At 38.8% G+C, this 23,663-nt stretch overlaps 1 protein-coding gene across 1 annotated transcript; it reads left to right on the forward strand.

The window, feature by feature from the left end:
* The first annotated feature begins 20,034 nt into the window (after positions 1 to 20,034).
* On the forward strand, positions 20,035 to 21,683 carry LOC114652020 (actin, cytoplasmic 2-like). The gene has a single exon (XM_028802168.2). The coding sequence runs from the start codon at positions 20,111 to 20,113 to the stop codon at positions 21,107 to 21,109; it is 999 nt and encodes a 332-aa protein (XP_028658001.1). The 5' UTR covers positions 20,035 to 20,110; the 3' UTR covers positions 21,110 to 21,683.
* The last annotated feature ends 1,980 nt before the right edge of the window (positions 21,684 to 23,663 follow it).

Raw genomic sequence — 23,663 nt, forward strand, 5'->3', positions numbered from 1 at the left:
TGGGACACCCATCTGTCCTTTGGAGGATCTACAAGGCAAAGTAAACACGCAACAATTACCGAAACATCGTCATAACAGAACTGAACTAAAATGGCAGATCTTTTGACTTTGAAAACTTCCAGCAGGAAGAAGGGGTCTAAGTGGATGGGCACTGGAACTGATGTCAGAATTGGTAAAGCCGCCAGCATTCCGGTCTGCAGAGCAAATACAATAAAGGTCATATATATATATATTGCTTTATTTACTCAATAGCTTTGTTAACTTTATTAACTTAAAAGAATCTCACAATGGCACAGTGCACTTAGGTACAATCATGAAACGTGGTTAATATTACTGGCCGAATAACCACCCAAATAATCAGATTGCAACTCAGACCTAAGAATGCAATACTCTGATCTTCACTGTGTCAACAAAATGATCCATCCGCTGTGGTACAATGTCAGAGGCCTTGCCTCAGGTGCTGACATCTGAGATAAATTCTCTGTAAGGGGATGCAAAAGTGCGTACACCTGATGAGTTCCAATAAGAGCAAAACACATGTTGTGTACCCTTTAGCAGATACTGTAATATATATATATATATATATATATATATATATATATATATATATATATATATATATATATATATATATATATATATATATATATCCATCCATCCATTTTCCAACCTGCTGAATCCAAACACAGGGTCACGGGGGTCTGCTGGAGCCAATCCCAGCCAACACAGGGCACAAGGCAGGGAACCCATCCTGGGCAGGGTGCCAACCCACCGCAGGACACACACAAACACACCCATGGGCCAATTTAGAATCACCAATCCACCTAACCTGCATGTCTTTGGACTGTGGCAGCGCTACCACTGCGCCACTGTGCCGCCCATATATATATATATATATATATATATATATATATATATATATATATATACTGTATATACATAGTGAGACCTTGGCAGCCCCTGACTGTGCTGTGCGCTAAAAACGGGTTGGTCGTCTGCTGCCAGGTCAGCTACAAGTTCACAGGCTCACCGCGTAATGTGTTTGTCTGTCACCCGATGGTTGATGATGCAGGAAACATTTGGAACTGGCCACTGACCTGGTCTTGCACTCATTTTTCTGTCTTCTCTCTGAAGAAGTATATCTGTTGTTTTAATCTGAGGAAGGGAGCTCATGCAGGATGACGTCAACGTTACCGCTTGATTGGTGAGTTTGTATGTGCTGAATTGACAGCTCCTGTGTTCAAATGCTTTTGATTGTTCTTGTCTTCACAACAATAAAGCTGACTTTTTTGGAAACCAGGACTCACATCCTTTTCTCTTGTGCAAGCTTGTGACCCACACATTACAATATATATATATATATATATATATATATATATATATATATATATATATATATATATATATATATATATATATATATATATATATATATATATATACATATAAGCTACAAAGCCAATCTGTTTCAGGTTAGGGTAGCAGTTATTAACTGCAACAGTTTCTATTCCCTTTATATGTAAAATTTTCAAAAACACTGATGCATGCACTATCTCAGAATACTTTCTACACATTTATCATCATTACATTATGATATACTAGATTCCAGTGATGTATTATTCTTAGTGTGTTCTTCATATGTGAAAAGCTCTGTTCCACTAATAAAAGGCAGGTCATTTTTATAGTTACACTTTATCAAAAAGTCAGATTTCTGCTTTGCTAAGCTATTTATATGAGGAATTTCAAAATAATAAGTTCAGAGATTTACTTAACAATATAATAGATTACTTCCAGCAATGTGTTGAGTAAGAATAATATCTTGAAATGTATGTGTATTTTATATGTCTAAGGTTCAAAAACTCATCAAACAGAATTCGGTAATGTAATTTAGGCTTCATGTATATGCTGTCATGCTTTAATGTTTTTATGTTATGTTTTTAATTTAGGAATAAACAGCTTTTAAAACCACAGCTCTACCAGGTCACCAGCTTCTTATAATCCCAATAGACAAAGTGAAGAGATGAGAGTGAATACAGCAAGAATCCCTGGTCATGCATGTGCCAAATAGCAGGCATGCATGTTCTGATATCTTCAGTATGTCTCAGGCTTGGGCTACAGCTCCCACTTACTTAGGACAACTACCCTTGTTCTAAAAAAAAAAAACGTTCAATCACAGTCTGATTAATTACAGGCCTGTGCCTCTTATCATCCAGTGTTTTCACTGATTGATAATGGCCATGTCAAATCTGGCATACCAGGCACTCACGGACACATACTAGTTAGCTAAATGGCACAAAGAAGTCCAAAGTACTGTATATATTTAATTTCTCTAACAATCCATGGAAGACACATTGGTAAAGGTAACGCATCAAAATGCAGCTTACTGACTTTAGCAGAGCAGTCAATATCATTAGCTAATACTGTTGAGATGAATGAATTTTCTCTGTATTATACTCTTTTCTAAGTTTACATCAATATTCAACATCATCATCGCCCTGAAGTTAATAAATAAACTCTGGGTTCTTGGACTGAACATCACCCTGTGTAACTGATATGGAAATGCCATACTGTAAACATTTATCAAAATATATAACGAAAGCACAAAATATAATTAAAGCACAAATCAACATCTTCTTTCAGTTGCTCCCATTAGGGGTTGCCACAGCGGATCATCTTCTTCCATATCTTCCTGTCCTCTGCATCTTACTCTGTTACACCCAACATCTGCACGTCCTCTCTCACCACATCCATAAACCTTCTCTTAGGCCTTCCTATTCCTCTAGGCCTGGCAGCTCTATTCTTATCATCCTTTTCCCAATATACCTAGCAGTTCCCCTCTGCATATGTCCAAACCAATGCAATCTCACCACTCTGACTTTGTCTCCAAACTGTCCAACCTGAGCTTGAGGTGACCCTCTGATGTACTTGTTTCACTACTACACGGGCGGAGCTGCCAAGGACAGCTAGTAATTACTAAAACTAAAACTGAAACTAATTATTATAAAAATAAAATAGAAATGTCTTTGTAAAATTAAAAATAAATTAGAACTAAAAATACACAATGAAGGAAAACTAAAACTAAACCGAATTTCCAAGAAAGGTCAGAAAAAGTATAACAAGTAACATTACATATGGGAAACAAGAAATGACCAGGAAATGAAAGCAAAGTCTTAAATGAGCTAGGGTCAAACTAGAAACACTAAATCACTAAATGCCTGTGCACAGAAACACTACAGAAATCAAAAGCACATGGAACCATTGCTGGGAAAAGTCATTAATAAACATAAAAGACTCACTAGTCTTTCTAAGAAAATTTAGAATCCTGGGCAACTACCCACCATGTCACCATTCCCCCAAGTAATGTCATACTAACACGACTTCCTGTCACTGTTCCCTATCAACCCATTCTCCCATAACGGGATGCCAAAATAGCAGGACACATACCAAAGCTATGATGGTGTCACAGCATAAATGAAAATCTAATTTATTCATTCAGGGGCAAATGTTGAAATCAATCATAATTGAAATCCTAACAAAAGAGGCAGTACAGAAAAAATGATTGAACACCAATAAGAAACTGTTAGCAATTGTTAATTATCAAAATGGTAAATTTTAACACCCACAGTCATGACAGTTACCTATTTTACCATACATTTTATCTCCACTTACAAAGCAATATTTTTTAATGTAGAGCCAAAACATATCTATTTACAGCATTTACAGCAAATAATTGGTGACATAATTCCAGCCAATATATTCTTAAAGTATACTTCTGGTTCCACGTTTTTCCCTTTTTTGGTTTTCTGCTCTTCTCTTAGGATCAATATTTCCTGTCTTAATGAAGAAATCAGTTCTAATGGATGGAGTCTTCAATTGCTGTCAGTTCCTCAGGTGTCCCTGCTGGTTATGGCAGCCACCTGAGATCTAATAAAAAAGGCCAGTTCTGAGTCTAGGTCTACCTTGTTGGTGGCACCCTCCTAAAGTCTTCTTTTACTAGCTGTTTCAAGTTTTGATTAATCCTTATAGCCTTTTCCTTTTGTTTCTAGATGTAAGTTAGTGTCATTTGTTTGTTTTTATTTAGATATGATTGTTTCTTTAATCTTTCATTTTTCTAATTTCAGTTAATAAAATAAATAATGATATATTAATAAATTAGTTGTTTTAAGTAAAGGTTCACGTAAAAAGAAAACAAAATGTACAAAAGTGAACTTGGTTTAAAACAGCACATCAACATTGCAGCACCTCCAAAGAAAAAGGATCAGCCATGTCCCTTAAAATGATCATATGAATGAACTATTTCTTTTTGACATGGGGTTCATGCCATTAGTGCTGGATCTCCATGGTGACTTATAGCAGTAACAGAGAGGAAGGGGCTGTGAGAGGGTGTGTTTTTTAAACTTAAGGTTTTAAGGATATGAAAATGCACCAGGGTTAGCATCAGAAGCACTCACTTGTCAAAAGTGAGTCCATTTTACTCATGATTTGTTACCTTATAGTAATATAAAGGCCACAAAGACTTAAATGTGAACTTATTTTGTGTACTTTCAGCCTACAGACATAGTGGCACACCACAAGCCAGCTGTTGAGGAAGGTCTGCCCATGCATCTACATGAATATCCCAGTTTTATTTTCATGACTATCTTTCATGCACCTCAGCATTCATGGCATTGCACTTTAGTGTTGTTGAAAATAATGAAGGAGATATAGTTTACCCCAGTGTTTTCTTCTGTCCATTTTTTTCTTAACCAGATGAGAATCAAACCAAAGAAATTAAAGTTAGTACCCTGAAGATGGCTGAGGATGATTATTATTATTCTCATCCACTGTGACTGTGAACAACATTGCCATTGTCCTGGAGGAAGCTCCTAAGCTTAAAGATGTTCCAGACCTGCTAACTGCAGTTGCTATAATCTTAGGATTTCTCTTTACCTTAAATATGGAGTACCCCAAACAGGATAAATACACTGTTGAGGTAAATAACAGAAAATATTCTTTAAATTTAATAACCTGTGCTCTTCCAGGGTGTAGTCCATAAAGAAAAAGCAGTTGCTATAAACTAAATTTCTTAACAATTTGTCCACAGAAGACATGCAGTCAGTGAAACAATCATTGATGGCTCTAAAGTGTGTGCATGCACACAGTACTGATGATAACTGAAGTTGATATAACTCTTGTCAAGTTAATGGTGGATGCATGGAACCTGCTGGGTGAAGAGTACTAAAGGGTTTTTCACATTCTGTACTCTACTGAATGCGATCGGTAAATGTTGTATTTTTGGAGCCTTGACAAATGTTTCAAACTGAGATGCCCACAGTTTTTCAGTTTCTTTACACTCGTGCACACACAGTAATATATGTACACAAAATGACATGCATTAAGACTAAGAGTGTTTAATTCTGTTCTTGAAGATCAACCATCCAGCAGAGTTTATCGGTGGAATGGGGATCCATGTAACATGAAGGACCACCAGGCTGTAGGTTTTCATTCCAAACACAAACTGCACAAGGTAATTTCCCTAAAGAGGAGTTGGTTCCCCACCTCTGGATAGCTATAACCCTTACTGAACACACCTTGAACACACCTTTAAAACTCAGGAGGCCCTTCAAAAGGAGGTTACATCTCAGTTAGGTGTGATTGGGAGGTTTACAGCTAAACTCTCCGGGATGGTAGATTTCTATGAGCAGGACTGAGCATGCCGTTACAGACAGACAGGCTTTAGCCATTGTACTACCTTTAACATTAGACTGAAAATGATAATTTTATGTTATGTGCTACCATTATATTTGTGTTTATGTTTGAGGAATTTTGTTGTTGACCTTATGCTGGTCAGTTATTCATTATTTTGTGTTATTGATACAGCTGCAATTGACTTTGATGCATTTTGCATCATTTTGCTTTTATAAACACTTTTATGGTGCCCCTTATTTTAAGCATTTCTATACTGCACTATATTCCAAATAGTTTTATGATGCACTTATTTCTAAAAGTTATATAGCCTTCATGCCTATGTTTATGTATGGGATGGAATGCACAACCAGACCAAGAGGGTCACCAATTTCTATCCCAGGCGGGAGGAACTAAAAATAATGGATGCATAAAGGACGAAGGGATTTTTTGAGCATTTTGTCCCCCAATGCAAGAGGTGGCAGTGCGTCTCTGATAGGGGGCCAGTTTGGGCACATGCCAGGTTGCCTGGGACTTGTAGTGTGGAAGGGCAACTCTGTCTGGGTCTTTTGTTGCCACAGACTTAAAAATCCCTATTATGGGGAACTTATGTATGACCCGGCAGTACTTCCATTAAGCAATGTCAGAACACTTGAAGTACTCCCGGGTTCAGCATAAAAGTGGGTGCCTCAATTACCTTAGGGTCAGAATAGAGAGAAGGTGGATGAGGCTCAAAGAGGTTGTAGTGGAAGAAGACAAACATACTTGTTCTTTCAATTATATTGTGTTTGACTACATTTACTATATGATTATAAAATCTAATTTTATTTTACCCTTGGAATTGTGTTCAGCTGAGTTGTGTCTGGGGCTTTATATTTGATTAAGAGTTTTCTATATTAATCCTAAATGAAGCAGATAACCAAGGTATTGGATGTGCTCAGATTTTGTTTTATAGGTTTAGATTCTTTCTGCTGCATTTTAAACTACTGTAGCTGCAGAACTAGGTGCACTAAACAAACTTTCTTTAGTTCTCTAGGATAAATGTTACATGGCCACCTAGATGTGTTTGGTTTCCAGCTAATAAATCTAAGCAGCACTTCTCTGTGTCTAAAATCTCCATATTACTAAGTACATCTGTGATACTTCCTGTAATTGCTGGGAGATTTTCAGTTTTCTTCACATGTGAAAACCTTAGAAATATGCAGATTCAGAGGATTCTCTGTTTCACTGTCAGGCTATTTTAATTCACTCATAAACTCAATTCACTTTCTCATTGACCATTTTACTGAAATACTTTAAAAATGTCTCTGGGCCATCTTTAATCTTTTTTGCAATATTTCTCTCTAATTGCCTTTTAGACTTTCTAATATCCTTTTTAACTTGAGCCCTACAGCACTGAAGCTGGTTGTCTTTTCTTAGTTGTCATAGAGAACTTTGTTTTCCCTTGCAGCTTCTTTTTTAGATTTTTATTTAATCACTGTGGAATTCTTTTTAAATTCTTAAGTCCTAAATTTCAGGGTGTACTGTATTGTGCATAAAATGCTTTCAATTCAGCACAATCCTTGACTAACTTACTCATATGCCTCTTCAATATATCAGTTCAAATGCAGCCTGTCACCATGGTGCAGGTACCATCTGTTCCAGAAAATCCCAAAATGTTCCATAAACCTATGCATCTTTAGCCTACATTAAGACTTCAGACACACGTTAAACTTTCGAATTTCCTCAATCTTACCTGGATTGTAAAACTGACAGCTTACCTTTATTTGCATTATTTATTCCAGTGAGAACACTGACTGCTGGATCCATCCTCTCTCTGGCCAGGAGTCTGTGTAACTGTCCAGGTAGGTCTTTCATCTGTATAAGAGGAAGGCAACACTCTGTACAAGACTCTCTGTTCCTGGAGCAAACTCGATTCTTGGTCCCCATAATAACTGAATCCTCCATAATGCCATCACCATGTATTGTAGTTCCATCAGGTTCTGAAAACGTATGGACACCTCCATCTCTGGGATGGATAACCCTGGACAGTGATCATGCACTCATTTTTGACAGTGAGCCCCACTTATCTCTTCCTGTCTGGCCTGAATTCTGTGCTTGCACCAATTTAAGGGGTTCACTATATATCACTGAAGGACACCTGAGTAAGATCCACCAATTCTGTATAACAATGCAGGCTCTCTTCTAACTGCTCAAGTTAAGAGACCCTTTTCTGCAAATAGAACACCATGCTCCTCAAACATGTGAGTTTTTCATGCTGTGTTTAAATAAAACTATTATTACTGTCCTCTGCCAATGATGAATTTCTAAAGTGAAGCAATAAGTATTGTCCAAGGTAAGCTGTTGAATATGGCCAAATTAATATTACTTATGTTACAGTATATAATTTTTTGCTTCACAATTTTCATGAGAAATCAGTGCCTATTTTCAGGAAGAATTTTAACATCTTTTGATATCTTTGCAGTTTTTCCTTTGTTGTATTCTATAATTTAATTATATTACCAATGTCCTTTAAAGCAGGGGTGTCAAACTCTGGTCCTGGAGGGCCACAGTGGCTGCAGGTTTTCATTCTAACCCTTTTCTTAATTAGTGACCTGTTTTTTCTGCCACCACATGACCAGCTCACCTGTTCCCATCACACAAAATGTGGAAATAAAGAAAGGTGAAGGTCTCAGTAAGGTTGATCTCTCAGGTCACCAAAACATTTTGACAATATTCTTAGAAAAAACAGAATATCAACAGTTATGGAAATGTGTGCTGTAGCAGAATGAGAGCAGCAACAAGCCGTGGAATTAAATAACGGGTTTAATTAACACTAAGAATTGGCTTCTCATTAAGAAACTGGTTGGAGTGAAACTGGAGTCTGAAGCCCTAATTTAGCTGGTCATCTGTTGGCTCGTCTCACATCTCATTTCTGTTTGGTTATCATTTAATGAAGAAAAAAAACAATTAAGAGGACTGAAACCTTAAAAACAGGGCAATTAAAATGAAGGGAAAAGAAGTTAATTAGCAGTGAAAACTGGTCACTGATTAGGAAAAGGGTTAGAATGAAAACCTGTAGCCACTGCGCAGGAGTTCGACACCACTGTTTTAAAGGAATACTCCGCCCAAAAATCTTATTTTTTATATTATACTTAATCCATGTAGTTTGTAATGATGACCAAGAAAATTGTTAACACTCTTGTTCTAATATAGAGATATAAATATTTCTGATATAATTCAAGCCTATGGTGGCCAACATTGGACAACAACAAACAATATCAAAATGCCCATCAAAAAATGTCATTATACTTGTGTTGCATAATCCAAATTGCAGATCATCTAGTCGTATACTCAAAATACCTGAAACAAAATGTATTTTTACTAAATTATTAAGTTATTTCTGGAAACACTTCTATGATCTAAAACAGGGGTCGCCAACTGGAGGACCACCGTGGCTGCAGGTATTCATTCTAAACGAGTGACCTGTTTTTGCTTCAAATTAACTTCTTTTTAACTCATTTTAATTGACTTGTTCTTGAAGACTCAGACCCCTTAATTGTTTCTTTTTCCTTAATTAGCAGCCAAACCATAATGAGATACAAAATGAGCCAAAACAACTGGTGTCAATCATACAATATCTGAAAATAAAGGAAGATGAAGGTCTCAGGAATGTTGATCTGCTCAGGTCCCCAAAACATTTTAACAGTGCTCTTAAAAAAGAGAAAATCAATAATTTCAGAAATGTCTGCTAATGCACCACGAGAGCAGCAACAAGCCATGAAATTAAAGAACTGGTTTAATTAATGACAAGAATTGGCACCTCATTAAGCAGCTGGTTGCAGTGAAATTGATTAGAGTTTGAGGCCCTCACTTAGTTTGTCTTCTGTTGACTCCCTTCCTTCACATTTCATTTCTGTTTGGGTGCCATTTAAGGAAAGAAATTAAGCAATTCAGAGGAATGATGAAGAAATTCAGGGGAACAAATCTTAAAAAAGCAATTCAATGAAAATAAATTCACAAGAAGTTAATTAGCAGCACAAACAGGGCACTCATTAAATAAAAGGGTTAGAATGAAAACCTGCAGCCACGGTGGTCCTCCAGGACTGGACTTGGCGACCCCTGATCTAAAATAAAATGCATAGAGATGTGCCTGAACATTTGAATTGAATACTTGCCCCTCCATTCATTGGTCATGAGTCCAGCCCAGTAACAGCTATTTCGTTGACTAACATTACATGACATCAACAGTATTTTCTTGTTAGAAAGGTAGTACTGATGGAAATACTTGTTGATAGTGACAAAATATATCACCACATCAATATTGACTTTACAACTTAGTCACCCCAAAGCCCGGTATATACTACAGTATTGCCCCATTGCTTTCATGTTCATTCACTAAGACAACAGAGTACAAATAAAATCTACGGGGAAATTTGCCTGAGGTTTGGTGTGTTCCTATCATTTTGCCTTTTATTTGCATAGTTAGCAAGGTGACGTGAATAAGTATACCTGTAATGCTAACACATCAACCCTAGCAGTTTATGGATGTCAACCCCTGCAATAGAGCTTATATTTTGACCTATAATGTCTTGAATGACCTCCTGATCTGATGGTAGCATCCTCTGATGGTCAGTGAGGGGTATTTTGCAGCATTGCAGTGTACTGTGTCATAAACTAGGATTTATATTTTAGTATGAACATTGGATTAATTGGATTTAATGTTATAATGAATGTCAAGCATTGAATATACAGTATGATTAAAAATACCAAGGAAAGGAAAACAGAAACACTAATCAACCAACCACAGTAATTAACACAGCTATTAAAAAGTAATTCAAACTACATCAACTGCAGTCATAACAAAAGTGTGGAGTGTTTAAATGATGAATCTTGAAGCTTGAGCTAAAAACTGAGACTGAAGATGAGGCCTCTACAATATCGACAGGTTAGTAGGTCAATCTAAAGTTTATATGACCACATTTTTTCATCACAATGTATGCTCTTCTCTCGAGGCTGTTAGGACTATGACCAGTCTATTGTGTTAATGAAGACTTTACTGCAGAAAATACAGGAAGTACCAGAAGAGTGACACGTATGTTTATGTAAAAGAAGGAATATTTTAAATTTAGCTCTAAAACTAACCTAAAATATAATATTGAGACTTAAGAGCAGAAAAAATTGTTTAACAGTGCATTTACATATAGTACATCTCCAAATCATTCTACTTCAATTTTATTATACAACTAAATATTCAGAGATAAATGTAAATAAAGAGGGCAACGGTAAATAACTCAGGGGCATCTTTAATGGTGACTTTGTTAGAAATATGTCTAATATGTTGGGAAGTTTTATTTTTGCTTTTCCATTTGAACTGTTTTATTTATTTCATACATTATATCTTATTCAGATCAAATTCTCCATCCTCAACCAACTAGAGATCAGAGAATGAAAAAATAGAATATGAAGTAAATACTCAAAGACACTGAAATATACAAAGGATTAACCTTTGAAAACACTAATAGAATATTCCTCCTAAAAGTTAATTTAATTTCCTATTGTACATGGTATTATTGCATAAATTATGAAAAAATAGATAAGTGAAGTCATATCGGTGTTTCCCCAGTAGGTGATTAGATAGCGTTCTGAACCCAAAAACATCAGAAAAATAAATAAGGATATCATTCCAAATGGCATGTGCCAAACTGTGTGACCCAGTGAAACAGTTGTCTAATGACATTTTTCACAAATAGGTTCTTGCCCTTGATATGTAGTCTAAGGTAGTCTGGGTAGACTATGCTGATTGAGATTTGTGTATCATTTTGAGCTGGTCTGGACAACTTTTCACAGTTTTTGAGAAAGTGGTGACTACCATTTATTATTAGAGAGTTGAATTGAAAGGTGTTGTCTCAAATTTTTCAGATATGCATTCTTTTCAAAATACTGGTATTCTTTTTAAATAGAACCTACATCATTGCCACAGACAGAAATTATGACTTCTACAGTAGAAAGTGATAGAGGATTAAGAAAGATTGCCAGATTTCTTTTTTGCAAACTTACATTTGTAAAATGAACGTTTTGTTGAATTGTTCCGTTTGTCAATATACAAATCTTTAAGGGTTAGTTGCAGTTTAATTTGAGCTGGGGATAATCCTGTTCTTGTCTGGTCTTAGTACATATTTACAGTAATAAGACTAAGTTTGGGGATTACCGTTCTTGCAGATGTGGCTCAAAGCTACAGTCTAGCAGCAGATGAAGACTATTTCTAAATTCAGTTGCTGTGTGCTTCTTGGAGTCAGAAAAGGGGAATAAAGTTGCATACTACCTTAGACCATCGTAAGCAGGTTTAACGGACTTAGTATGGTAGATAATATTACAAAATAAATTCCACATGCATCAGACAGACAGTTACAGAGATGAAAAAGCACTAATATGTAATTTAAAAAATATGCAACCCATATTCAAAGTAAAATGTGATATTAAATCATCTATCCATCCATCCATCCATACATTCTCTTCCACTTATCCAAGATTGGGTCACTGGGGCAGTAGCTTGGGCAGAGATGCCCAGACTTCCCTCACCCTGGCCAATTCTAATAGCTCTTCCGGGGAAATTCCGAGGTGTTTCCAGGTCAGCCGAGAGACATAGTTCCTCCAGCGTGTCCTGGGTCTTCCCTGGGGCCTCCTCCTGGTTAGACGTGCCCGGAACACCTCACCAGTGAGGTGTCTAGGAGGCATCCTGATCAGATGCCCGAGCCACCTCATCTGACTCTTCTCGATGTGGAGGAGCAGTGGCTCTACTCTGAGCTCTTCCCGGATGACCCAGCTTCTCACCCTATCTTTAAGGGAAAGCCCAGACACCCTGCGGAGCAAACTCATTTCAGCAGCTTGTATTCTCGATCTTGTTCTTTCGGTCGCTACCCATAGCTAATGACCATAGGTGAGAGTAGGAACGTAGATCGACCAGTAAATTGAGAGCTTTGCCTTTCAGCTCAGCTCCTTTTTCACCATGACAGACAGATGCAAAGCCCGCATCACTGTGGATTCTGCATCGATCCGCCTGTCGATCTCTCGCTCTATTCTTCCCTCACTTGTGAACAAGACCCAGAGATTCTTGAACTCCTCCACTTGGGGCAGGATCTCGCTCCCAATCCTGAGAGGGCATTCAACCCTTTTCCGGCTGAGATCCATGGTCTCGGATTTGGAGGTGCTGATTCCCTTCCCAACCGCTTCAAACTCAGCTGCGAACCAATCCAGAAAGAGCTGTAGATCACAGCTTGACAAAGCAAATAGGACAACATCATCAGCAAAAAGCAGTGACCCAATCCTGAGCCCACCAAACCGGACCCCCTCAACGCCCTGGCTGTTCCTAGAAATTCTGTCCATAAAAGTTCTGAACAGAATTGGTGACAAAGAGCAGCCCTGGCGGAGTCCAACTCTCACTGGAAACGGGTTCGACTTACTGCCGGCAATGCGGACCAAGCTCTGAGACTGGTTGTACAGGGACTGAACAGCTCTTATCAGGGGGTCCGGTACCCCATACTCCCAGAGAACCCCCCACAGGATTCCCCGAGGGACATGGCTGAATGCCTTTTCCAAGTCCACAAAACACATGTAGACTGGTTGGGCAAACTCCCATGTACCCTCCAGCACTCTGCCACAGGTGTAGAAGGGGTCCACTGTTCCATGACTAGGACGAAAACCACACTGTTCCTCCTGAATCTGAGGATAAACTATCTGACGGACCCTCCTCTCCAAGACACCCGAATAGACTTTTCCAGGGAGGCTGAGGAGTGTGATCCCTCCGTAGTTGGAACACACCATCCGGTACACCTTCTTAAAGAAGGGGACCACCACCCGGTCTGCCAATCCAGAGGCACTGTCCCCAATCTATGCGTGTCAACCAAGACAGAACTACAACATCCAGAGCCTTGAGGAACTCCAGGCGTATCTCATCCACCCCCAGGGCCCTGCCACCAAGGAGTTTTTTGACTCCTTTAGGACTCTGTCTTCAGCTTGACAGCATCCCTCACCACCGGTGTCCACCAACGGGTTCAGGGATTGCCGCCACGACAGGCACCGACCACCTTACGGCAACAGCTCTGGTCAGTCGCCTCAACAATAGAGGCGCGGAACATGGCCCATTCAGACTCAATGTCCCCCAACTCCTTCGGGACGTGGTCGAAGTTCTGCTGGAGGTGGGAGTTGAAGCTACTTCTGACAGGGGACTCTGCCAGACGTTCCCAGCAGACCCTCACAATACATTTGGGCCTACCAGGCCTGACTGGCATCCTCCCCCACCAACAAAGCCAACTCACCACCAGGTGGCGATCAGTTGACAGCTCTGCCCCTCTCTTCACCCGAGTGTCCAGGACATGTGGCCACAAGTCCGATGACAGGACCACGAAGTTGATCATCGAACTGAGGCCTAGGGTGTCGTGGTGCCAGGTGCACATATGGACACCCCTATGCCTGAACATGGTGTTCGTTATGGACAATCCGTGATGAGCACAGAAGTCCAATAACACAACACCACTCGGGTTCAGATTGGGGGGGCCATTCCTCCCAATCACGCCCTTCCAGGTCTCACTGTCATTGCCCACATGAGCACTGAAGTCTCACAGCAGAACGAGGGAGTCCCCAGCAGGTGCGCCCTCTAGCACCCCCTCCAGGGACTCCAAAAAGGGTGGGTACTCCAGACTGCTGTTCAGCGCATATGTGCAAACAACAGTTAGGACCCATCCCCCCACCTGAAGGCAGAGGGAGGCTACCCTCTCGTCTACCGGAATGAACCCCAATGAACAGGCTCCAGTTCGGGGGGCAATAAGTATGCCCACACCCACTCAGCGCCTCTCACCGGGGGCAACTCCAGAGTGATACAGAGTCTGGCCCCTCTCAAGGAGACTGGTTCCAGAGTCCACGCTGTGTGTCGAGGTGAGCCCGACTATATCTAGCCAGAACCTCTCAACCACGCACACTAGCTCAGGCTCCTTCCTTTTCGGAGAGGTGACATTCCACGTCCCAAGAGCCAGCTTCTGTAGCCAAGGATCGGACTGCTAAGGTCCCCACCTTTGGACACCACCCTACTCACACTGCACCCAACCTCCTTGGCTCCTCCTACAGGTGGTGAGCCCATGGGAAGGGGGACCCACGTTGCCTCTTCAGGCTGTGCCCAGCTGAGCCCCATGGGTGCAGGCCTGGCCACCAGGCGTTCGCCATCGAGCCCGATCTCCAGGTTTGACTCCAGAGGAGGGCCCCGGTGACCCACGTCCAGGTGAGGGAAAATGCCATCCAATGTTTGTATGCAACAAAGGAGGTTTTCTGAACCGCTCTTTGTCATGTCCCTTGCCTAGGACCAATTTGTCTTGGGTGACCCTACCAGGGGCATAAAGCCCCTGACAACAGAGCTCCTAGCATCATTGGGACACATAAACCCCTCCACCACGATACTAAGTCAAAAATATTTAATTCAATGCCACAGAAACAGACAAATAATGGATGGAAATACTTACATTGCATAATATAAGAAATAGAAAAATATGGATCATTCATTCATTGTCATTCCATTAATATACAAGTCATCAATAATCCCAAGATGAGTCTGATAAACATCAGGACTGCTGTGGCATGATGCATAATAAGGAACATCTGATTGCAGATGTCATTCACAAATAGGAATCAGGGTGCATAGATGTGTTTTTCTTTTTCTCATTGCACTCACACTTTGTCAGTTATGAGCATTCCACTTTGTCTCCTGAGCTCAAGCCTTTTTAATTTTTTTTTTCAGACAAGGTGCAGCTGGTGCAGCTTACTGCATTCATGGCAGCAGTAACATGTTTGCAATCAATATATTTTTGCACTTGTTGGTATCACCTGCACTTAGGCCACCAAATAATTTTTTTTTGAGTGCCTCTAACTTACAGATGAGAACTTCTATCTCACACTACTTGACGTGTCATTTGGGAGGCTGTTCTACCAGTCAATGACTGTGTATATATATATATATATATATATATATATATATATATATATATATTCATGGCATTCATAGTCTGTGTCACAGTCTGATTGTATGGGTGGTTAACTACCAGGTAACGCTTGTGGTTGGCCAGCAAGTCTGCTAACATCCGCCACGGTGCCCTCAGTTGGAGAAGCAGATGATAGAATAGTTGAAATAGTTTACTGTCAAATAATGCAAAGAGTACGCGACACGTGTTTCACCCTAATTCTGGGCTCATCAGGCGTACACACTCTACTGCACTCCTTCTCAGGAATCGAACCTCGGACGTCAGCACCAGAGGCGATGCCCCTAACGTTGCGCCACGTCGTGTGGTTCGTTTATTTGACAGCATGTAGATCGGGGTAATTACATTCACGGCATTCGTAGTCTGTGTCACAATCTGATTGTATGGCGTGGCGCAACGTTAGGGGCATCGCCTCTGGTGCTGACGTCCGAGGTTCGATTCCCGAGAGGGAGTGCAGTAGAGTGTGTACGCCTGATGAGCCCATAATTAGGGCGAAACACGTGTCGCGTACTCTTTGCATTATTTGACAGGAAACCATTTCAACCATATATATATATATATATATATATATATATATATATATATATGAGCTTAATTAGGGTCATGCACATATATGGTTGTTTCAAGGTGGCAAACTGACCAGGCTCACGACGTGTTCACATGCACACATTTAAAAGTTGATTGTGATTTATAAAGGTAAATTCTGTGCTAATGTGTATGGAAGGTTTTAAAAATCTGTTTTTTCTTTTGGTATATGCATACTTTCATGTTCAAATCTATGGAAAGTTTTATAAATGAGACCCCAGGAGATGAAAAAGTAACTGAAAAGACTGACAAATTTGGTGACTGAACCCAATACTTAACCAAAATCAGTCTCAAGATAAAAAATCAGAATATTCAGAATTTCTTATTTAGTACATGCAAAAGGTTTTGTTTAGGTATCCACCAGCACGGATGAAGACTGACTCACTACACCAGTCTAAATACTGTTGCACGTCATACAATGTGACTTCAAGACAACAGTTGACCATATCCCATCAACAAAAACACATGATAAAATGAAAAAATAGTTATATTAAATTAAGCCATAAAGATAAACAAAATTATAATACCATTCTAATAAATTAGAATCAGTAGTATTCAAAACCTACCTATAAGTAATACAAAATTTAAAAGAAAAATATATTAAAAATAAAGAAATTTACAAAATTGCCAGAATTCATAGCACTTTCTTGGGGATATTAGTGCAGAATTGCCTTTTCATGGCCAACCAAGTGAGTAAAAGTGCAATCCAGTCAGATTTCTTCCGTAGTTGTTTGATGAGAATACTTCCAACCCAGTAGTAAGTACTGTAAGTTAGCCAATGCTATGCCCTTGAATGCTTTTCACAATTTGTTAGTAAATGGAATAAACTGAGAAACATATAAACATTTTGAGAGGATAACAATTGTAACACATTTAATTTGCCTAGCTAATTTAAAATGAAGGTCTTTGTTAGCAACATCCATCAGGTTGCTAAGGATAAATCTCACTGCTGGGAAGAAGTTAAAGAAAACTGAATGAAGTTAATCTGACATGCAGAATTATTAACAGATAATTGCATGCTTTTCTTCAAATTAATCTCAAACCATGAACTTCTTATAAAACTCTTCCAATAAAATTAGTGCTTATGAACATAATACATTTGAGTCAGTAATATATACACTCACTGAGAAATTATCAGGGAAACCCAACACCTGCTTTTCCTTGTAATTACATAAGTATTTATATTATATAAAGTAATTAGCCAATCATGTGGCAGCAGCACAACACATAAAATCATGCAGGTGTAGGTCAGTAGCTTCAGTTAATGTTCACATCAAACACCAGAATGGGAAAAAATGTGATCTCAGTGATTTCGACAGTTGCATGATTGTTGGTGCATGACAGGCTGTTTTTCTGCAAATGCTAATCTCCTGGGATTTCTACATTTAACAGCCCCTAGGGTCCATAAAGTTTACATATAATGGTGCAAAAAACAAAAAATATCCAGTGGGCGGTTGTTCTATGGATGAAAACACTATGTTGAGAGAAATCACAGGAGAATGGCCAGACTAGCTTAGGCTAACAGAAAGGCTGTGGTGAGCAGAGAAGAATATCAAAATGCACAACAAGTCAAACCTTGCGGCAGATGGGCTACAAAATCACTTCATGTTCTGCTCCTGTCAGCCAAGAACAGAAAGCTGAGGCTACAGTGGAAACATGCTCACTAAAACTGGACAGCTGAAGACTACAAAAATGTAAATTGGTCTGATGAATCTAAATTTGTACAGGTCATACAGATGGTGGGGTAGAAATTTGGTGTTAACAGCATGAATCCATGCACCCAACCTGCCATGTGTCAACAGTCCAGGCTGGTAGTGGAGTAAAGATGTAGAGAATGTTTTTCTGGCACATTTTGGATCTGGTATTGTTGTTGACCATGTACATTTATGTACATGAATTTATCCATCTTCTAGTGGCTACTTACAGCAGGATAATGCACTATGTCACAAAGCAAAAGTTGTCTTAAATGGTTTTCATGAGCATGACAATGAGCTCAGTGTTCTTCAGTGACCTTCCCACTGAAACCAAAAGAAAACCTTTGGATGTTGTAGAACATTAGATTTGCAGCATTAATGTACAGATGACAAATCTATAGAAATTGTGTGATACAATCATGTCAACGTGGAGCAGAATCTCAAAGGAATGTTTCCAGCATCTTGTGGAAGTAATGCCATAAAGAACTGAGGCTAACTTACCCAGTATTAAATTAGTGTTGCTAATAATTTGCTTGGTGAGTGTATATTACCGCATCCTCTTCTTAAAAAGATACCTTTTTGTTCAAGTCCTTCACATACAGTTTCTGAAATTTCTGATTGTTTACACAATGGTAATGGCAAATAAAATAAGTGATGAGGGACATCATTCTCTAGTTCCATGTTCTAAAATCACAAACTAAAATTCTGATCTAGACTGTAATATTCACTGGTCAATGCAGATATACTAATATTTAGTCTACACAAATGTATCAAACTTTTCCTGCATCTAAAGATGGCAAAACTTGAGGCAATTCTATATTGCATTGAATATCAGAGATTGGATACTTATTATAAGCCTTTAACAAATCCAGAATGACCTGAAAACATCAAAGGGGGCATTTCCTCTGCTTTATTTGGGCCGTATTTGCTCAGAAATTTAAATTGGTCCATTATAGGCACATTTAATGGTTTGTTATTCTACTTGCAGAAAAAGAAAAAACAGAAACTGATGCCTGCCCTAATTTTTAAAGTAAAAGCTTTTCATGTGTGGATTTGATGCCAGCAGATAACAAAATTAATAGACCAAACTCTATAACAGAGATTTTTGTTTGTAAAATTCTGACTGATAGCCATTGAGGTTGGAAGATTTTCTGCTTCGTAAAAATTTACCAACATCCAAGATTTTTAGAATGTTTATCCAGCTCATTTATGCATGATGCCATGAATTGTAGTATTTTTGTTTCTGTTTAATCAAAAAATCTTTAGATCATTACTTTTTGTTATATTCTGATTAAGAAAGCATCTTATAATATTTGGGTTCTTAAATACGTGGCTTATCTCTGTATGCCCAATACTTTCATTTTGCCTGGATTGCTGATTCTTACAATACTGTTCCTGTTTATGCAAATAATTGCAAACTCTTCTGTTTACAAGTTTATTATTATACTGCTATTTTGGAAACATCATTGCCATTTTGTGTGTGCTTGTGATGGGCAGTGTTAACTATATGTGTTAGTAGTTAATGTTCATTGTGATCTGGCCATCTAGGCACATTATACACAGGCTACATGATGTGTTATGTCATAAGAAAGATAGCCATGAGCTATGAAACAAATTTGAAATTTGTTTGAAAATAAAGAAATTATTCATTTCTTTACACCGGATGGTCTATCACTTAGTTTATCGTCTTTTGATCTTGACTACATCTACATTTTTATTAAATCTCTTTAGTTGAATTAAATGTAAAAGTAATCCATCTGGACTATTAAGGAAAAGTCCAGCAGGTCATAACAGTTTCAATATTCTTTCTTATGTATTTAACAGGATAGTATCTTATTTGATTATTTAAAATGTTCCCATTTAGTTGGTTAATTGAATTCTTTTTCTAAAATGTTGTGGTTAATCTTTTATACTGCTTATCACTTCCTAATGAAGACGTGATAGATGGCTCAAAAACACCTCCTGAACGTACAGAACAGGGCTCTGAACAACCTCCTCTTCCCTTTCAGGTGCAGCAGTAAACTCAGGAACACCACTGGATCCTTATGGTTCCCTGTAAAAGTGTGAAAATGGTCTTTAGAGTACATGTATGGATTCGCTGGAGATGATGCTCCCCGAGCTGTCTTCCCATCCATTGTCGGTCGCCCAAGACACCAGGGTGTGATGGTTGGTATGGGACAGAAAGATAGCTATGTTGGTGATGAGGCTCAGAGCAAAAGAGGTATCCTGACCCTGAAGTACCCCATTGAACATGGCATCGTTACCAACTGGGATGACATGGAGAAAATCTGGCATCACACATTCTATAATGAACTTCGTGTCGCCCCTGAGGAACACCCAGTGTTGCTCACAGAGGCTCCCCTGAACCCCAAAGCCAACAGAGAAAAGATGACACAGATTATGTTCGAGACCTTCAACACCCCAGCCATGTATGTTGCCATTCAGGCTGTGCTGTCTCTGTATGCCTCTGGTCGTACCACTGGTATTGTGATGGACTCTGGTGATGGTGTCACCCACACTGTGCCCATCTATGAAGGTTATGCCCTGCCTCATGCCATCCTCCGTCTGGACTTGGCGGGTCGTGACCTGACAGACTACCTCATGAAGATCCTGACTGAGAGGGGCTACAGCTTCACAACCACAGCTGAAAGAGAAATTGTCAGAGACATCAAGGAGAAGCTATGCTATGTTGCCCTTGACTTTGAACAGGAGATGGCCACTGCTGCATCCTCCTCCTCCTTGGAAAAGAGCTACGAGCTGCCTGATGGACAGGTCATCACCATTGGAAATGAGCGGTTCAGATGCCCAGAGGCACTCTTCCAGCCATCATTCTTGGGTCTGGAATCTTGTGGTATCCATGAGACCACCTTCAATTCAATCATGAAGTGTGATGTTGACATCCGTAAGGATCTGTATGCCAACACTGTGCTGTCTGGTGGTACCACCATGTATCCTGGCATTGCAGACAGAATGCAGAAGGAGATTACAGCCCTGGCACCTAGCACAATGAAAATTAAGATCATTGCTCCACCTGAGCGTAAATATTCAGTCTGGATTGGAGGCTCTATTTTGGCCTCATTGTCCACCTTCCAACAAATGTGGATTAGCAAGCAGGAGTATGATGAGTCTGGACCATCCATTGTCCACCGTAAATGCTTCTAAAAGACTGCCATTTAACACGCCGACTTCAATTGCGCAGAGAAACCAGAAACAACAAATTGGCATGGCTTTTGTTATTTTTGGCGCTTGACTCAGGATTTAAAAACTGGAACGGTGAAGGTGATGGTATTGGCAAATGAGCATCCCCGAAGTTCTACAATGCATCGGAGGACTTTAATTGTACATTTTATTTTTTTTTTTTTTTTTTTTCTTTTAGTCATTCCAAATGTTAAATGCATTGTTCAGAAACTTATTTGCCTCTATGAAGGCCACCCAGCTTAATGGGAGCAGATACTTCAGACAACATTGTTTCTAGTATTGCTTATGTGTAAATTATGTAACCAAACAGTCTGGGGTTTTTTGTACTTTTCAGCCTTAAATTCTTGGTCCTGTATTTTGAGTTTGTTTATGCAAAAGCTTTACCTTTGATACGAAGGTTTACATCCCCCCCACCCTTCCCTCTTGGGTGTATGGAATGAGCCGTAAACCGATGGAGGTGCCAGTAGTGCTTGGGGCCTACCTGTACACTGACTAAACGGTCAAATAAAAGTGCACATGTTCTAAAAAAAAAAAAAAATTTTTTTTGTCCTCACAGGTGGTGCAGTGGTAGTGCTGCTGCTTTGCAGTAAGGAGACTGTGGAAGATTGTGGGTTCGCTTCCCGGTTCCTCCCTGTGTGGATAGCGCTTTGAGTACTGAGAAAAGCGCTATATAAATGTAATGAATTATTATTTGTGAATTTCCCATTGGGATTAATAAAGTATCTATCTATCTATCTATCTATCTATCTATCTATCTATCTATCTATCTATCTATCTATCTATCTATCTATCTATCTGTCTGAAGGCAAGGCACTAGAAAAGAAAGCCTCCTGACAAGACCTCATAGAGCATGACTGGAATGGCCCCAGAAGGGACCTTAGGCAGTAACTTAGAGCAACTGGGCTACAAAACAAATCTCAACGAGTTTGAAAATGTATTACTGACTATAATGAGATAAAAAAATGTATTACATGGCTAAGCAGAAACCTCCAGGAACAATCTTGGATGAGACCAGAGGCAATAGGACTGAAAAGGCCCTGGTCAAAGACTCTAACAGCAGAACTGAAATGGCTGGGACACATTCAGAGTTGATGAGTAGTTCAATGAAGGCCTCAGTCTAGACTATCTCTGTTACATTGCACTGCACTTACATAATGAAAAAAACATAAAACATTACATTTACATTAGCTTATGTTAAAGAGACATAATATGTAATAGAAGACAGTTTACACCTTACATTTAGGATAAAGATATTTTACAAATTACATCAATGGGCATCTCCTTTTTTCCCTTTATTTTTATCGCAATCATACAATGTGAGGAATCTTTATTTTTACTTTGTAGGAACATAATAGTTGCATTTTCGAATGTTCATAAAGAATATTTTGGCTATTTATTCATTTTATCATCATTGTGACATTACTGCAATTTTATTTTGTGTTTTGGTTTTCTGGATTAGGCCACAATTTTATGATTGTCTCTGCCCATTGCCAGTCATGTGACTCATTACTACAACAAAAGAACAAGCACATTTTTCTAGTCTTAGGAATGGGCATAGGTATAAATTAGAAAAAAGACTTGTCAAAGTTTACTTTTTGAGTTTGTTTTAGTTAAGCAATTTTGACACTTAGTGTCGAGTTTTCTTTTTTGTGTATTTGATTATGATTTTGTCACTCCCCCTTTTGGTGCTGTTTTCCAGCTCTAAAAATTACAAAGCAAATAACAGACAAAAACGAATAGCAATTTGGATTTGTAAAATAAGGTAAAGATCATTAAACACGCAACAATCTTGCAGGAAATCTGTAATGATGGATTGAATGTAGTCTTCTTTCTGTTGCTCCTAGAAAGATGAAGGAAAAAGAAGAGAGGTTGGAGATGATAGTGGATATAATCTGAAAAGAATGAGTATCACTACAAGGTGGAAGAAAAAGATCTGGGGGACAACTGGTCAATGTTTTTAAACAAAGAAATGGCCATTTAACTAGAGATTATGATTAATTAATCCTGGAACTACATTAAATTTGAATTTCCAAGATGATTGTTTCCATTTATCCAATCTATTACAAAATAATCCTATGACATCATAAAGGAGGAACTGCACAAATAGATACCCAAAAGTCCCATCTGAAATGAAAAAAAAAACTTTCTTCGTTATTCATGGCATTGAATGTAAAACCCTCAGAGAATGGAAAAAATATGTATAATTTCTTGGGTAATGTGATATGTTTATGCCATTATTAAATTATGAGAAATGGTATGCCTTGCATAAACTTTCAAAGAAATTGGGTCAACCAAATCATGAAGAAGCAACTGCACTACAGAATAACTGGATATTCTGAGTATTAGGACTAATTCTCATATATCATTCAATCCTCAATGTTATATTTTATCACCACATTTATAACTCAGAGGTTTGTCATTAATCATTTTTCAGTAAACTTTTTAATCACAGTAAGCATCTCTTCTACAAGCCTCATAGAGAAGCAGTGAAACCCAAGGCACTGATAAGGGAGTTAAA

The sequence above is a fragment of the Erpetoichthys calabaricus genome, chromosome 5 (assembly GCF_900747795.2).
Source record: "Erpetoichthys calabaricus chromosome 5, fErpCal1.3, whole genome shotgun sequence".
Lineage (NCBI taxonomy): Eukaryota > Metazoa > Chordata > Cladistia > Polypteriformes > Polypteridae > Erpetoichthys > Erpetoichthys calabaricus.

Bases quoted from the DNA above. Each gene is read 5' to 3' on its own strand.
- LOC114652020 (XM_028802168.2), top strand. From the start codon at position 20,111: ATGGTTGGTATGGGACAGAAAGATAGCTATGTTGGTGATGAGGCTCAG.